Below are 18,238 nucleotides of genomic sequence, written 5' to 3' on the forward strand. Positions count from 1 at the left end.
GGGCAGCAGATAAATGGGAACAACACCACTACAAGTTCCCCTCCAAGTCACTCACCGTTCTGAATTGGAAATATATCGCCGTTCCTTCACAGTTGCTGGGTCAAAATCCTGGAATTCCCTCCCTAACAGCATTGTGGATTAACCCACAGCACGAGGACTGCAGCAATTTGAGAAGGCAACTCACCACCACCTTCTCAAAGGCAACTAGGGATGGGCAATAAATGCTGGCCAAAAAGCGACATCTATGTCCCATGAATAAATTTTTAAAAACCCTCACAGAGAATACGCAATAGCCAAAAGAGTCAACAACTGGAATTACAAAATCCTGGAGTAAGGGATGCAAAAATATAAAGAGAAATGAAAGTATCCAAAAGGAGCACTCAGCACAGATCAGTTAGTGAACAAACTGAAGCAATGGAAACACCATCTACAAACTGTCAGAAGAATGACCCTCCGTCCAGTCTTAGCTTTTACTCCTTTGTGAATTATCCCATTTCCCACATCAGCAGTGTTGAGAATTGGAGTGAGATTGAGATCTGACCTAAAGGTGGTTTTGTTCTATTGGTTCTCACTTGCTAGGATCTGGCATGAAAATGATCAATTTCTTCAGAAATAGGATCCTTCTAAATAACTTCAATTCACAACTCCTCAGGTAGTGAAACAGCCTGTTCGCACTCCCAGCAAGATGTGAACAGCATCAGGCTTGGACTTGGGTAAGTCACATTCGCACTACATAAATACATCATCTTAAAGTTTGACTATGTTTATTAATGTCACAAATAGGCTTACATTAACACTGCAATGAAGTTACTGTGAAAATCCCCCAGTTGCCACACTCTGGCGCCTGTTTGGGGGCACTGAGGAAGAATTTAGCATGGCCTAACCAGCACAATTTTTTGGACCGTGGCTAGAAACCAGAGCATCCGGAGGAAATCCATGTATACATCGGGAGAACCACACAGACAGTGACCCAAGCCAGGAATCGAACCTGGATCTCTGGTGCTGTGAGACAGCAGTGCTAACCACTGTGCCACCGTGCCGCCCACTCAATCCTCCAACCCCAATCGCCCTCCCTCTCCTATTGGATAAATAAAGGAATAAATGATCCAAAAATAACCCGTGCACACAGAAGATCGACTTTAACCAAACAGGATATTTTTTATGCTCTGATATCTTACCTGAAGGGTCCCTGATTTCTATGGCTGGTGCAGGGCCACTGAGGGAAATGGTGACCTCTTTCAGGTTAGGGTCAAAGGGTACCAGCCAGAGATGCTCCTCCCTCTGCTTGTGATTGGTGGACAGCAGATGGACTTTCGAGGCCTGGATAGTTTTTTCAACCCATTCCAGCACCTGGACAAAACAAAAATCGGCATTGTAACCTCAGCACTTACTTCACCCAAAGAGTTCCCACCACCCCTTCCTCATTTCTCCCCTCAGAACATGGAATAAAGCTCCTTAGGTGCCCAGTTATCTCTTGGCTTGCCTCATTATTGAATGGGCACTGAATAAGAGGCTATTCAATTGATGGGACCATCACAGCTGATCCTGATCCATCCCTTATCCAACAGCCTTACATTCGCACATTCAATCACTGGATTCTTCAATGTGTGAGTGATTTATCCTGCAAACAATATGTGCCAGCAGCAAATTGACAACTTTACATTCATTTCGCTTGGATAAGGTCATCTGTGCGTCAATTACCAGGGGCATCAAAGGATTAGCGGAAAGGGGAGGGGAGGGGAAAAAAGGGGGGAAAGGGAGGGAGAAGGGGATGGGGATGGGGTAATAGGGAGACAGCGAGGGACAAGGGGGGACGAGGGGAGGGCAAGGAAGGGAAGGGAAACTGGAGGAAGGCCCTTGAGGTTGTTCACTCATTCAACTCAACCAGATTTGGGACACTATTGACGAAAATGAGCCATCGATAGTAATATAAACAACCTTATGAGTCTAAAAGATCCAAACTTACTTCAACAATCCTATCCCTGCTGACACAAACATATGAATTAGGAGCAGAAGTAGGCCACTCAGCCCCTCAGGCCTGCTTCCCCATTCAATAAGGTCATGGCTGATCTGATTGTAACCTCACCTCCACATTCCTGCCGCCCCAATAACCTTTCACCTCCTTGTTAATCAATAATCTATTTAGCTCTGCCTTAAAAATATTCACAGATTCTGCTTTCACCGCCTTTTGTTTCTAAGTTTCAGTTTATTTATTAGTCTCACAAGTAGGTTTATGTTAACATTGCAATGAAGTTACTGTGAAAATCCCCTAGTCGCCACACCCTGGAGCCTGTTCGGGTACACTGAGGGAGAATTTAGCATGGCCAATGCACCTTACCAGCACGTCTTTCAGAATGTGGGAGGAAACCAGAGCACCCAGAGGAAACCCACACAGACACAGGGAGAACGTGCAAACACCACACAGACAGTGACCCAAGCTGGGAATCGAACCCGGGTCCTTGGCACTGTGAGGCAGCAGTGCTTGAGGGAATTCCAAAGACTCACAGCTCTCTGAGAGAAATTATTCTCCTCACCTCTGTCTTAAATGGGAGACCTCATTTTTAAACAGTGGCTCCTCGTCCTAGATTCTCCCACAAGAGGAATCATTCCCTCCACATCTACCTTGTTGATACCCCTCAGGATCAAGTCTCTTCTAAACTCTGGTGGCTACAAACCTAATCCTTCCAATCTTTCCACTTCAGAAAACCTGCCTATTCCTGGTACTAGGTGAGTGAACTTTCTCTGAACTGCTTCAAACACATTTACATATTTCCTTAAATAAGGAGACCATTACTGTACATTGTATTCGAAATGTGGTCTCACCAATGCCCTGTACAACTGAAACATTGGGAGCGATTCTCCTAAAAGTGCTGAATTGGTGGGAAAACTGTTCTAGATCACAACTGTTTTGCAAGTTCAGCTTCTCGCTCCAATCTCCGCACTCTGTGCACTGCAGAGGTCCCAGTCAAGAATCTCATTAAAAACCCAGGAGGGGGCCTATTCGCACCGGAGTTTTACAGTTCTGAAACTCTGCACATGCACAGTGGTCCCAATCTGTCAGACTCCCCGTTTGCTGGCCAAATCAATGGCTGGCCAGCCCGAGACCCTCACAGTACTGCCCCTCCAGCCCCCCCACCCCCCCATTGGCCCAATTTTGGCCCCCACAACAATTCCTGGCAAGCCCTGACTAGCCCCTCCCCACTCCCACCCCAGAGCGCATGCATTCCCAGCGCATGCACAAATCCTGGAAAAAGGCCAGCAACGCGCATCTCCCAGCCCGACCCGCCAGAAAAGTTGTGGGTCGTGATGGGTGAATTCCACTCCCCCCCCCCCACTCCCTATTTTGGTGTTCAAAAACAATCTATTCGTTTTCCGAATTACTTGCTGTATCAGACTTTTGAATCAACTTACCTCGCACTAAGTTGATCTTTCTTTACACCCCTAGCTATGACTGTAACACTATATTCTGCACTCTGTCATTTCCTTCTCTATGAATGGTATGCTTTGTCTGTATAGCACGTGAGAAACAACACTTTTGCCGTATCCCAATACATGTGACAATAATAAATCGAATCAAATCAAATTGAACCAAACAAAAGTCTGAGGTCACGTACTGACCAACTCAGTAACAGCTTCTTCCCTGCTGCCGTCAGACTTTTGAATGGAGCTACCATATATTAAGTTGATCTTTCTCTACACTCTACCTATGACTGTAACACTACATTCTACACTCTCCCATTTCCTTCTCTATGAATGATATGCTTTGTATAGTGTGTAAAAAATATTTTTCACTGTATACTAATACATGTGACAGTAATAAATCAAACCAAATATCCGTATACCAGCCTTTTGTGATTCATACATGAGGACACCAAGGTTCACCTCCAGAAAGGTAGCAGAGCACATTATAAATCTAATTCTTCTCCACTCAGGGCCAGGGGGGAGGTAAGAAAATATCCTCAAAAATGTGAAAAGCAATTAAGTCTAATTGAGTTCCTCATCTCAATTACACAAAGCGGATTTATTTATTTTAAGAGTCACATTTACAGTCAAAGTCAGCAAATCAAAAGAAAATGTACATTATTAATGTAGTGAGATCATCGCGTGGCCCCCGATGCCAGCTGAAACAATGGCTGCACTGCTTCAACTCAATAAACGAAAGTCTAATGAGATGCTTGACTCTTTACAAGTCTGACAGGGGATTTGGACATGGTCTCATTCCGAAAGAATGATATGAAAGTTACAAGCTCTTCTGGTGGGACCCAGCATGTTACAGCATCTTATGCCATTGCATTGGCCTCATCTGACATATCTCTAAAATACTCCATTAATCACCAGCTTAACAAACGCATCAAATGTACATTTTTGATATTTGTATTTTAAGCTTTTTTTAAAAAAGTTTTATTTATTTGTGCTCACAAGTAGGTTTACATCAACGTTGCAATGAAGTTACTGTGAAAATCTCCTAGTCGCCACACTCTGCAGGGTAAATGTGTGGGTTACAGGGATAGGGTGTGGAAAAAGGCCAGATTAAGACACTGTCAGAGAGCCTGTGCAAACTGTTTGGGTACACCAAGGGAGAATGTAGCACGGCCAATGCACCGAACCACCACTTTCAGACTGTGAAAGGAAACTGGAGCACCCGGAGGAAACCCACGCAGACACAGGGAGAACGTGCAAACTCCGCACAGACAGTGACCCAAGCTGGGAATCAAACCTGGGTCCCTAGCGCTGTGAGGCAGCAGTTTTTACTAATGTTGCATAGAATGTACACTGCACAAACAGGCAGATTTCACCCAACTGGTTCATAAATATTCCACATAAACTCTCCCTTACCCATACACATTCTCTCACCCGATCAGAATCCTTTCTATTCTTTTTAACCGTACGTATCTACCTGCCCCTTAAACGCGTCTATTATTTTAATATGTTAAACAGTCCAAAGATGTGCCAGTTAGGTGGATTGGCCATGCTAAATTGCTCCTTAGTTTCCCGGGATGTGTAGGTTAGGGAGATCAGCAGGGTAAATGGCTGTGATTACAGGGATAGGGTGTGGGAAAAGGCCTGGGTAAGATACTCTGTCAAAGAGTCAGTGCAGACTTGATGGGCCAAATGGCCTCATTCTGCACTGTGTGGGTTCCATGGTTTTTTATTACTTGCCTCAACCACTCCTTACGGTAATGTTTTCCACATTCTCAACACTCTCTGGCTAAAAAGATGTTTCTTGAGTTCTTTATTGGATTAATTAATAATAATCTGATTTTTATGACTCTGGTTCTGGACTCCCTCACAATTGGAACTATCGCCTCTGTGATTTGTCTGTAGTTTTTCTGGCCTTTAATCTGTTTAGTTATGTACAATGTAAATCTATTCTCCACCGTGTTACTCCACCTCTCATTTAAACTTATTTTTAAAGGAGTATGTCCCCTCTTTATTCCACCAAACAAAATGTACTAGCTCACCTTTATCTCCATTGAAATTAATTCACTGTTCTTTGTTCCTTCTTTTTTTAAATCCCATCAGCTTCCCATCAAGTGGCACAGTGATTCATGCTACTGCCTCACAGCACCAAGGATGCGAGTTCGATTCTGGCCTCAGGTGATGGTCTGCAGAGAGTCTGCACATTCTCCCCGTGTCTGCATGGTTTTCCTCCGGGTGTTCCGGTTTCTTCCCGCGCTCCGAAGATGTGCGGGTTAGGTGGTTTGGCCATGGTAATTTGACCCTTAGTATCCCAAGATGTGCATGTTAGATGGATTAGTCATGGGAAATGTGTGGGGTTACAAGGAGAGGGCCTGAGTAAGACACTCTGTCAGAGAGTCAGTGCAGACTTGATGGGCCGAATTGCCTCATTTTGCACCATAGGGATTCTACAATTATGATTAAATCTCCCTGAAACTTCCAAAGCTGTGGATTTTCTTCACGCACTGCTCCATTCTCACTGGGAGATTTATAGACTTATGAAGCACTCTTATTTTAATGTGTTGGGGGCGGAAAATGGGAAGGTGAATAAGATGAGATTCTGTCTTTAAGTAATGGATGTCACGGATACCCTGGGGAAGGGACTTCACCTACCCCCCACCACCACCCCAACCACGCCTATAAATCACTGGGCCACTCCTCTGACCATCCAGATGCAGATCACTCAGCTCAACACTGCCCAAGGTGTCTCCCAGTGAGGCTAGTCACTGGGTGAAGTCTGTAAACTTGCTGTCAGCCTGGTTTTATTGGCCTGGCCTCGGAGCCTGTAACTCTGACACTGCCACTGCCAATTCTCTATACGAGCAATCTGCAGCTGATAAAGTAGCAGAAGCAAAGCCAGAGCCAGTGAACATTAATGTGGAATTCAGCTTCATTCTGCCCCTGACAGTCACAATTATAATTAACCTCTGGCAGTCTCTGTTCTCCAGTGGAGCCAGGGACATGCAGGGAGACAGTAGGATAGAGTTTATATCACCCCTCTCTGCCCCATGTTCCATGATTAAATGTACCATCTTGTGCAGCAGCTAGCCACAAAGCTCTAGCAAGGTTCACAGAATTATACAGCACAGAAGGAGGCCATTTGGCCCATCAAGACTGTGCCAGCTCTTTTGAAAGAGTTACTTATTCAATTAATTCCACTCCTCAACTCACAGTGGCACAGTGGTTAGCACTGCTTCCTCACAGCGCCAGGGACCCGGGTTCGATTCCCGGATTGGGTCACTGTCTGGGGGGAGTCTGCACATTCTCCCCGTCTCTGCATGGGTTTCCTCCAGGTGCTCCAGTTTCCTCCTACAGTCTGAAAGCTGTGCTGGTTAGCTGGATTAGCAATGCTAAATTCTCCCTCAGTGTACCCGAACAGGAGTGTGTGCAACTAGGGGATTTTCACAGTAACTTCATTGTGGTGTTAATGTAAACCTACTTGTAACTAATAAATAAATTTTAACTTCCCCCATAGCCCTGCAAACCTTTCTCTTACAGGTGTTTATCCATTCTCCTCCCGCAAGGTCTACATTCAGGCAATGCAGTAGAAATTCTCTGCATTTCCTCCCTGGGTCTTTTCTCAATACCTGGTCTGCACTGATTTGTCTGGTAATCAGTCATTGTGCTGCTGGAGTCAAACGCGTTGTAAAGGAATCAGAGCTCCCACTCGCAATCACCACCGATTCTGGCTGAAAGATCTGGGGTGGGATTTTCCGACCACACTCACCCCAAAACCCGGAAAATCCTGCCCAAATTCAACAGACCTTTGCATGGTCCACTCCCCACCCCCCTGCTACAATTCCCGTGGCGGGCGGGACAGGAAAACTCCCCCCCACAATGTGTGCGTGGATATCACGATAACAGGAGCAAGCTGATCTGCGACGCTCCCAAGGGCAAATAGCCCATCAACACTCAACAATCTACTTCCACAGGCAAAGGCTAGAATTTTCCAGTGGAATTCTCCAGTCCCCCCGCAATGAGAAGCAATTTGGCTGAGCGTCAAACTCCCCATCCTCACTGGCGGTGATAGTGGGACACGAGCAGCTGGAAAAATCCAGTTAAAGAATAGAATCCCTACAGTGCAGAAGGAGGCCATTTGGCCCATTGAGTCTGCACCAACCACAATCCCACTCAGGCCCTATTCCTGTAAACCCATATATTTAACCTGTTACTAGGGTCAATTTAGCACGGCCAATCAACCTAATCCACATGTTTGGACTGTGAGAGGAAACCCACGCAGACACAGGGAGAATGTGCAAACTCCACACAGACAGTGACCTGAGGCTGGAATTGAACCCAGGTCCCTGGTGCTGTGAGGCCGATAGTAGTCATGATGTGGGTATGCCGGCGTTGGACTGGCGTAAACACAGTAAAAAGTCTGACCTTCAGGTAAGCATTCTCCAAGGCGGCCTCCACGACACACGACAGCGCAGTCGCTGAGCAGAGACTGATAGCCAAGTTCCGCACACATGAGGACGGTCTCAACAGGGATCTTGGGTTCATGTTGCACTATCTGTAACCCCCGTGACTTGCCTGGGTTTGCAAAACCTCACTTACTGTACTGTCTGGAGACAATACACATCTCAGTAACCTGTGATCAGTGCTCCTTCCACTCACATTGTCAGCCACTTCAGGTCTTGAACAGCAGGTTAGGTGTAAGGATTCGCATTCTAATCAGTAGTCTCTAAACTGTCTGTGCTTTATATGCTCTGTCTGAGGCCAGAACTCTCCATTCACCTGACAAAGAGAGAAACCTCGAAAGCTTGTGAGTCTATTATCAAATAAATCGGTTGGACTAAAACCTGGTGTTGTCAGACTTTTTGCTGTGAGGCAGTAGTGCTAACCACTGTGCCACTGACCTGCATCAAGTCACCACACTCCAGTGCCTGTTCGGGTACACTGAGGGAGAATTTAGCATGGCCAACCAGCACATCCTTGGACTATGGGGGGAAACCGGAGCACCTGGAGGAAACCCACGCAGCCATGGGGAGAACATGCAAACTCCACACATACAGTGACCCAAACCAGGAATTGAACCCAGGTCCCTGGTGTTGTGAAGCAACAGTGCTAACCATCGTGCCACTGGGCCAGTTGAACGGCTGTTTGCTACTAAAGGATAGTTAGTGTCTGAGTGGGGGATGGAATGGGAATGTGGGGTAAAGGCAGAAGATCAACTAGAGGGGCCAAATTGCCAGCTTCTAATTCCTTACATTCTAGGGTAGATGGTGCAGGAGTTGCTGCCTTCAGTACAGCATGGAGGAGGAAAAAAATCACAGCTTGATAGAGAGAAACCAGACCACCTTCAGCTTCTGCCATCATCAGTTAGATCCCAACTGGGTTTACTGCTGGGCCAGTAACTGTCAAGAGTGGTACAAAGCATTCTGCAAATTCCTGACGTCGCTGAGAAATGGCTTCTAATAACATGCAGATTCGACACAGTCATGCTCTCGACCAGATTCCTGCATCATTACATAGCCTCGTCCCTGGAGAAATCACATTCAAATCCGAGGCTCAGTGAAATAATACCCCTGGCAGTGGAGTGCAATACATGAGGCACTGAAACCTTTCAGGGAAGAGACAGGATGCCAATCCCATTAGATGTTTTTTTTCCAAGAGGATTTGACGCTTGTAATCTTTGTATTGTGAAAAATACAATCAACGTCAGACTAGAATTTAGTATCACACACAGGAATGCACAAGCTGCAACATACATTACACAATATTGCGCATAATGTAATCATTGTCCACTAGAATAATGTACAGCAACAAAAGAGAAAATGCTGGAAAATCTCAGCAGGTCCGGCAGCATCTGTAAGGAGAGAAAAGAGCTGATGTTGCAAGTCCAGATGACCCTTTGTCGAAGTGGTTTTGACAAAGGGTCATCTGGACTCGAAACGTCAGCTCTTTTCTCTCCTTACAGATGCTGCCAGACATGCTGAGATTTTCCAGCATTTTCTCTTTTGTTGCAGATTCCAGCACCCGCAGCAATTTGCTTTTATAGAATAATGTCGAATACTGATTATAATGTCGGAGGGACTTTTTAACCTCTAGAATCTTTTTTCTAAATTCATTCACAGGATGTGGGCGTTGCTGACACGGTCAACATTTGTTGCCCGTCCCTAATTGCTCTCAAGAAGCTGAGCTGCCTTCTTGAATCGCTGCAGTCCATGTGGCGTAGATACACCCACAGTGTTGTTAGGAAGGACATTCCAGGATTTTGACCCAGCAACAGTGAGGAACAGCGATATATTTCCAAGTCAGGATGGTGAGCAACTTGGAAGAACTTGCAGATGATGGTGTTCCCATGTATCTGCTGCCCTTGTCCTTTGAGAAAATAGATGTTGTGGGTTTGGAAGGTGCTGTCAAAGCAGACTTGCTGGGCAGTGCATCTTGTAGATGGTATGCACGGCTACTACAACGTGTCAGTGGTGGAGGGTGTGAATGCTTGTGGAAGGGATAGCAATCAAGCAGGACTGCTTTATCCTGGACAGTGTTGAGCTTCTTGAGTGTTGTTGGAGCTGCACCCATCCAGGCAATGGAGAGTATTCTATCACACTCCTGACTTGTGCCTTGTAGATGACGGACAGGCTTTGAGGAATCAGGAGGTGGCTTATTCCCTGCAGAATTCCAAGCCTCTGATGTGCTCTGGTAGGCACTGGCTGGTCCAGTTCAGTTTCTGGCCAACGGTAAGCCCAGATGGTGAAGGATTCAGCGATGGTAATGTCATTAAATGTCAAGGAATGATGTTTAAATTCTCTCTTGTTGGAGATGGTCATTGCTGCCACACAAGTGCCAGGCAATGTTACCTACCACTTGTCAGCCCATCTGGATTGGGGTTCAAATCCATCTCAACCTGATGAGGTGACTGTCTCCTCTCTCTCTGCGAGCTGACGTAAGGTTCTATGTGGAACGTTTTTAGGTTAATCCGTCAGAGTCAGTGTTGACAGGACAGCAATGGCCCTAAAATTTCACCAAATGAATCTCTTCAGAGAGGCCATGAGGCGGTTTAGGAAATTGGAAACAAGTGTCCCCCCACAGAAGCTGCAGTGAGTCTGCACCAGCCCTGAGTCGTAAAGAGGCCATAACCGGGGCCATATCTGAAGATCACCGTGCAGACAAATCTGATGAGAATCATAGAATCTCCCTCCATTACAGCGTCTCTGGACACTGATGTCTTTACAACAACAACTTACCTTTATCTCGCAGCCCGAACAGAATGAAACTTCACAGAAGCAACAAAACATAACACCGAGACGTGAAAGGAAATATATCAGATGACTAACAAATTAGTCAAAGAGGTTGGTTTTCAGGAGAGTTTTGAAGGCAGGAAAGCGAGGGAGAGAGATGGAGAGGTGTAAGGAGGGAATTCCGGAGCATGGGGGCCGAGGGCAACTGAAGGCATTGCCACCAACAGTGCAGTGATTATAAGTAGAGATGTACAAGAGGCCAGAGGTAGAGGGATGCAGACAACAAGATCCTGGAGGAATCTGAAAACAAGGATGAGAAGTTTAAAGTCAAGACATTGCTTGATTGGGAGGCAGTGTACATGAGTGAATACAGGGGTGATAGGGAATGGGACTGTGGTGACTGCAATGGGGGCACATGAGGGTGTCCTCTTAGAGTATGAGCTCCCTGATTGAGGTCATTGTTGCCTGCCCAATCAGACAGCCTCACCTGCATATAAAAATGGCAGTGTCAGATCCTCTGATACTCTGGATTCCGGCTGCTGGCATTCCAGATTCTGGCTGTGTACCTGAAGCACTCTACGAGTGGAATAGAGTTTGTAAGTAAAGGGAAGCTGGTGAAGGGACACCAGCCTCTGAGGAGTTATTTCAGGAACTTGCTGTGGACGGCACAGTGGTTAGCACTGCTGCCTCACAGCACCAGGGACCCGGGTTCAATTCCCGGCTTGGGTCACTGCCTGTGCGGAGTCTGCACCTTCTTCCAATGTCTGTATGGGTTTCCTCCGAGTGTCCTGGTTTCCACCCACAGTCAGAAAGGTGTCCTGGTTAGGTGTACTGGCCATGCTAAATTCTCCCTTAGTGTACCCAAACAGGGGCTGGAGTGTTGCAACCAGGGGATTTCCACAATAACTTCATTGCAGTGTTAATGTGACTAATGAATAAATAAAACTTTAAATAAATAAACTGAATCAGACACGGGCAGCAGAGTTTTATCTACAAAGTGCTTAACTTCCTAAACACGTTCAGTATAAAGCCCCTTGTCTTTAATTATTTGGTGATTAGATCTCACTGTAACAGCAGCACAGAGTTTTAATCTGCAAGGTGCCACGAGGAGCCAGGAATCATTTGGCTCTTGGCATTTCCTGCAGAACTGGTTCTAAACCTCAGCTCTGTACCTCTGGGAAAACCTTGTACGGAGCCCGGCTCAATCATTCCAGCCTGTTCTGATTCAATCCTTATGGTCAGATACAGAAAAGCAATGCTGAAGGACTTGTAACAAGATGCAATTCAATGTGCAGAAAAGGAGGTTATGAAATTTGGCACATTGGTGTGGAGTACACTCCAAAAATGTGCAAGGTTAGGCGAATTGGCCAGGCTAAATTACCCCTTAGCGTCAAGAGGATTAGCAGGATAAATACATGGGATTACAGGGATTGGGCCTGAGTGGGATTGTTGTCAGTGAAGTTTCGATGGGCCAAGTGGCCTCCTCCTGCACTGCAGGGATTCCATGAAATAGGACTGTAGCTGAGATAACGGTCGAAGCAAGAGAGAGATTTTAATGGCTTTTTTGTGGACGGATCACTAAAACATCAGCATTGTATTCCTAGGCTCAGAATCAGAATCACAGCACCCTACAGTGCAGAAGAGGCTCTTCGGCCCATCAAGTCTGCAATGACGTGTCTTATATACTGTTTAAAAAAAAAGACAAAATGTTGGAATGACACAGGAATATCATTTTAAAATTATATTTGCTCCTGGTAAAATCATAATTTGCTCAAAGAAAGGCATTCAGTTACTGAACAAGGTGCATGGGAAGATCCCAGAACTTAAAGGGAAGGAAATGCGAGGGAAGATTACTGACTGAATCTCTTTGTTCTGAAGAGCACAATATCAAGTGGATGTGCTAGAAACATTGTAAAAAATGATGCATGTTTTGGATAAAACTGCACAGAAGCAACTTGCCTTGCCTCTTTCAACAGTAACTTTCAAATCCCCAGCCTCCAGAAGGTCAAGGGCAGCAGATGCACCACCATCCCCAAGTTACCCTCCAAGTCATTCAAAAGGTTATTTATTAGTGTCACAAGTAGGCTTACATTATCACTGCAATGAAATTACTGTGAAAATCCCCTAATCGCCACAGTCTGTTCAGGTACACTGAGGGAGAATTTACCACGGCCAGTCCACCTGACCCGCATATCTTTAGACTGTGGGAGGAAACCAGAGCATCCAGAGGAAACCCACGCAGAAAGGGAGAGAATGTGCAGATTCCACCTAGACAATGACCCAAGCTGGGAATCGAACCCGGGTCCCTGGCGCTATGAGGCAGCACTGCTGACCACTGTGCATTCACCATTCTGACCTGGAATTTTCATCACCGTTCCTTCACTGTCACTGGGTCAAATTCTGGGAACACCCTCCCTAACGGCACACGGGCTGTGCAGTACTTTGAGAAGGTGGGTCTCCACTACCACCTTCAGAAATGCCATGTGCAATAGTCAATAAATACTGCCTCACCAGAAATCATTCAAAACACTGCTTTCAGGACAGCGTCTCTGCCATGCGCTGAACTTACAAAATTATGAATGACAAAAGAAAATAGGAAACAGGAAGAATGCGATTTCTAAAAGAAACACAATTAGAGCGTGGAACCGATTACTGGCACAGGCAATGGAACAAGAAACTTTAATCAACTTCAGGAAGTGAGTAGACAGGCTTCAGTAAGCATATGGGCCGTCGGGTTATTGGTAGGGGAGCTGGGGAATACTGTGGGTAGGTGGGCTCAGCAAAGTCCAGATCTTCCCTGTCTGAAATGGTTATTGTCAAATAGTAGGATGTTTCACTTCACCTCTGACTGCAGGGGGGTTGTAACAAGTGAGGAACAGGAGAACTCCCACTGTGGCTTAGTGCGTAGTGAGTTGGCCTAGTAAAGCTGTATAGAATCGTAGAACCCCTACTGCGCAGAAAGAGGCTATTCGGCCCATCAAGTCTGCACCAACTCACAATCCCACCCAATCCCTATCCCCATAACTCTATGTATTTACTCAAGTCCCCCCGACACCGAGGGGCAATTTAGATTGGCCAATCCACCTAACCCGCAAATCTTTGGACTGTGAGAGGAAACCGGAGCACCCGGAGGAAACCCATGCAGACACAGGGAGAACGTGCAAACTCCACACAGACAGTGACTCAAACCAGGAATCAAATCCGGGACCCTGGTGCTATGAGGCAGCAGTGCTAACCACTGTGCCACCTGTATACTGAGCCATACACAGTAAGAAGTCTCACAACAACAGGTCAAAGTCCAACAGGTTTATTTGGTAGTAGACATCACTAACTTTCAGGATTTGCCCCTTTGTCAGGTGAGTTGGAGTTCTGATCACAAACAACCATACAGCCATCCCTTGCCTAGTGTGCCTAATGTGCACCAGCGAAATGGGCCAGAATTTTTAAACCGTTCACGCCAGCGGGATTTTCTCATCCTGCTGCAGTGAACGGAGATTAAGCTAATCACCAAATTCTCTATTTTTGCTGCAGTGAGAGCGTGGCATGAACGGGCAGTAGGATCGTGCTCATATTCTTCTGAACTGAAACATGCTAAACAAAAATATTTTTTCCATGAGAAAACATGTAAAAATGTTGGTTAAGGGTGGCACGGTGGCACAGTGGTTAGCACTGCTGTCTCACAGCATCAGGGACACGGGTTCGATTCCTGGCTTGAGTCACTGTCTGTGTGGAGTTTGCATGTTCTCCCCATGTCTGCGTGGGTTTCCTCCAGGTGCTCCGGTTTCCTCCCACAGTCCAAAGATGTGCGGGTTAGGTGGATTAGCCATGCTAAATTGCCCCTCTGTGTCAGAGGGACCCAGGTAAATGCGTAGGGTTATGGGGATAAGGCTTGGATGGGATTGTGAGCTGGTGCAGACTCGATGGGCCGAATGGCCTCCTTCTGTGCAGTAGGGATTCTACGATTCCATACTAGCTTTACTAGGCCAACTCATGGCTGCTGGTTAGGTGAATTGGCCATGTTAAATTGTCTCTCAGTGTCAGGAGGATTAACAGAGTAAATACGCGGGGTTATGGGGTAGGGGCTGGGCAGGATTGTTGTCAGTGAGGCTCGACGGGCCGAATGACCTCCTTCTGCACCTTCAGGATTCTATGACTTATTACAGCAAGAGTGGGGATGGTTTAAAGCAATCAAAAATGTCAGCCTATCTTGCAGTGTCATCATCTCCCTGTGAGCTGGCTTGCAGTCCATCTCAAATTGCTCAACTGGGACTCCCAGGCTCAGCCTCCCACAGACTCTCCTCAAAATACACGACACATGAGATGCAGGACAGGCAAAATAAGGGTCAATCCGTTGAAACATTAGGCAGATGATTACCTGCTGAGCAGCCTCCCCAGGATACCTGCACCTGGCTGGCCTCCGCAGCCCAGGCCCCAGTCTCCGCAGCCCAGGCCCGGCCCCAATAAAATCCTCACCATTCACATCCACTCCAACCATCTGGGCAGCTTGTACCACTAGGAGAGTGCACCATGGCAAGAGCCAGGCCCATTGCTGGAGAGTAACCTGGAGAAGGGGACCAGTTGAGGGAGTTGGAAGTCAGTAAGAGGCTGGAGTCTAACTGGAGGGTCAGCAGATACAGAGCGAAGACTTTGTGGCCTGGCCAACTATTGGAGTACAGGGACATCACCAGCCTGGGGAAGCAGCAGGTCACCATTCACTATTTCATTCCCATTCAAGTAGCTGCATAAGTTGGTAGCAGTGGAAGTGAAGCTAAATGTGGTGTTCTTCCCAATGTACAGCAATAAATTATCAACTAAATCAAAAATCAAGGCTCTGCTATTCAGGAAAGTACCTTGTTTTAAAAACTGTGTTATTAGAATGCAGGGGACATCTGTACACAAACTCACAGTGTTGGCTTAGTCGATTGTGGCCAGGGCACTGGAACTGGCCTCTGTTGTTTCAGTGATATGGAGAGCAAACAGAAGAAACAGGAGCGGCAGTCGGCTGTTTTACACTTCCAGCCTTCTCTGCCATTCAGTGAGATCGTGGCTAAGTTTTTTACGATATGGAGATATCGGCATTGGACTGGAGTAAACACAGTAAGAGGTCTCACATCAGGTTAAAGTCCAACAGCTTAATTTAGTAGCAAAAGCCACTAGCTTTTGGAGCACTGCCCCTTCATCAGGTAAGTGGGAGTTCTGATCACAAACAGGGCAGATAAAGACACAAACTCAATTTACATAATAATGACTGGAATGTGATTCTTTACAGGTAATCAAGGCTGAAAGGTACAGACAATGTGAGTGGAGAGAGTGTTAAGCACAAGTTAAAGAGATGTGTATTGTCTCCAGACAGGATAGTTCGTGAGATTTTGCAAGTCCAGGCAAGTTTTGGGGGGTTACAGATATTGTGACATGAACCCAAGATCTAGGTTGAGGCCGTCCTCATGTGTGCGAAACTTGGCTATCAGTCTCTGCTCAGCGACTCTGTGCTGTCGTGTGTCGTGAAGGCTGCCTTGGAGAATGCTTACCCAAAGATCAGAGGCTGAATGCTCGTCACCGCTGAAGTGTTCCCCAACAGGAAGAGAACACTGTTGCCTGGCGATTGTCGAGCGGTGTTCATTCATCCATTGTCATAGCATCTGCATGGTCTCCCCAGTGTACCATGCCTCAGGATATCCTTTCCTGTAGCGTATCAGGTAGACAACGTTGGCCAAGTTGCAAGTATATGTACCGTGTACCTGCTGGATGGTGTTCTCATTTGAGATGACGGCACCCGTGTCAATGATCCGGCACATCCTGCAGAGGATGCTGTGACAGGGTTGCGTGATGTCGTGGTCACTGTTCTCCTAAAGGCTGGTTAGTTTGTTGCGGACAATGGTCTGTTTGAGGTTGTGCGGTTGTTTGAAGGCAAGTGGAGGTGTGGAGATGGCCTTGGCGAGATGTTAGTCTTCATTAATGACATGTTGAAGGGTCCGGAGAAGATTTCATAGCTTGTCCGCTCCAGGAAAGTACTAGACGACAAAGGGTACACTGTCCACCACGTCCCGTGTTTGTCTTCTGAGGAGATGGGTGTGATGTTTCGCTGTGGTGCATCGGAATGGTCGATCGATGAGTTGAGCTCCATATCTTGTTCTTATGAAGGCATCTTTCAGCGTCTGGAGGTGTCTGTTGCAATCCTCTTCACCTGAGAGATTCTGTGTATATGGAGGACTTGTCCGTAGGGGATGGCTTCTTTAACGTGTTTAAGGTGGAATCTGGAGAAGTGGAGCATTGTGAGGTTATCTGTGAGCTTGTGGTACAGTGAAGTGCTGAGGTGACCGTCCTTGATGGAGATGCGTGTGTCCGTGACTTGCAAAACCTCACTGTCCTGGCTAGAGACAATACACATCTCTTTAACCTCTGCTTAACCCTCTCTCCCACTCACGTTGTCTGTACATTTAAGACTTGATTATCTGTAAAAGCTTGCATTCCAATCATTATTTTGTAAATTGAGTTTGTGTCTTTAAATGCCCTATTTGTGAACAGAACTCCCACTAACCTGATGAAGGAGCAGCGCTCCAAAAGTGAGTGGCTTTTGCCACAAAATAAACCTGTTGGACTTTAACCTGGTGTCATGAGACTTCTTACTAGGCTTTTTACACCATTTTCATAGAATCGTAGAATCCTTACAGTACAGAATGAGACCATTCAGCCCATCAAGTCTGTACCAACCACAATCCCACCCAGGCCCTATTCCCGTAACCCCACGCATTTACCCTGCTAATCCCCCTGACACTAGGTCAATTTATCACGGCCAATCCATCTAACCTGCACATCGTTGGAGTGCGGGAGGAAACCAGAACACCCAGAGGAAATCCACGCAGACATAGGGAGAATATGCAAATGCCACACAGACAGTCACCCAAACCTGCACCATCCTCACATGTTTTTAATACGCAGAATTCAGTCCATAAGACCATAAGACATAGGAGCAGAATGAGGCCACTCAGCCTGCCAAGTCTGCACCGCCATTCAATCATGGCTGATACTTTTCTCACCCCTATTCTCCTGCCTTTTCCCCATAACCCCTGATCGCCTTTTTAATCAAGAACCTATCTGTCTCTGTCTTAAAGACACTCAGTGACGTGGCCTCCACAGCCTTCTGTGGCAAACAGTTTCACAGATTCACCATTCTCTGGTTGAAGAAATTCCTCCTCATCTCTATTTTAAAGGATCTTCCCTTTAGCCTGAGGTTGTGCCCTCTGGTTCTAATTTTTCTTACTCGTGGAAACATCCTCAGTCAATCTCAGTCCTGAACCATTCCCAACAACTCAGACTCTGCAAGCCTCTGGGACAGAGAATTCCAAAAATTCACCAGAAGAAATTCCCCCTAGTCTCAATCCTAAGTAACTTGCCCCTCATTCTGAGACTGTGGGCGGAATTTCCCCGTCCATCCTGCCACGGGAATAGCAGTGGGCAGGACACGGGCTACGCAAAGGTCCACTGACCTCGGTCGGGATTTTCCGGTCTTGGGGCGAGCGCAGCCGGAAAATCCCACCCTGTGTTCTAGATCCACCCACACTAACCCTCCCCCAAAGCCAGGATAGAGAAGG

The 18,238-nt window shown here is 46.5% G+C and overlaps 1 protein-coding gene across 1 annotated transcript in view; it reads right to left on the reverse strand.

Annotated features, from left to right (window-relative positions):
• LOC145358107 (hemicentin-1-like) overlaps window positions 1-18,238 on the reverse strand; it is a 359,590-nt gene that overhangs the window by 275,114 nt on the left and 66,238 nt on the right. The window contains exon 5 of the mRNA XM_080211781.1: window positions 1,179-1,350. Within this exon, the coding sequence (XP_080067907.1) occupies window positions 1,179-1,350 (172 nt within the window). The remainder of the gene's footprint in view (window positions 1-1,178; window positions 1,351-18,238) is intronic.

This window comes from Carcharhinus amblyrhynchos, chromosome 25 (assembly GCF_965287045.1).
Source record: "Carcharhinus amblyrhynchos chromosome 25, sCarAmb.v2.hapA, whole genome shotgun sequence".
NCBI classification, from domain to species: Eukaryota; Metazoa; Chordata; class Chondrichthyes; order Carcharhiniformes; family Carcharhinidae; genus Carcharhinus; species Carcharhinus amblyrhynchos.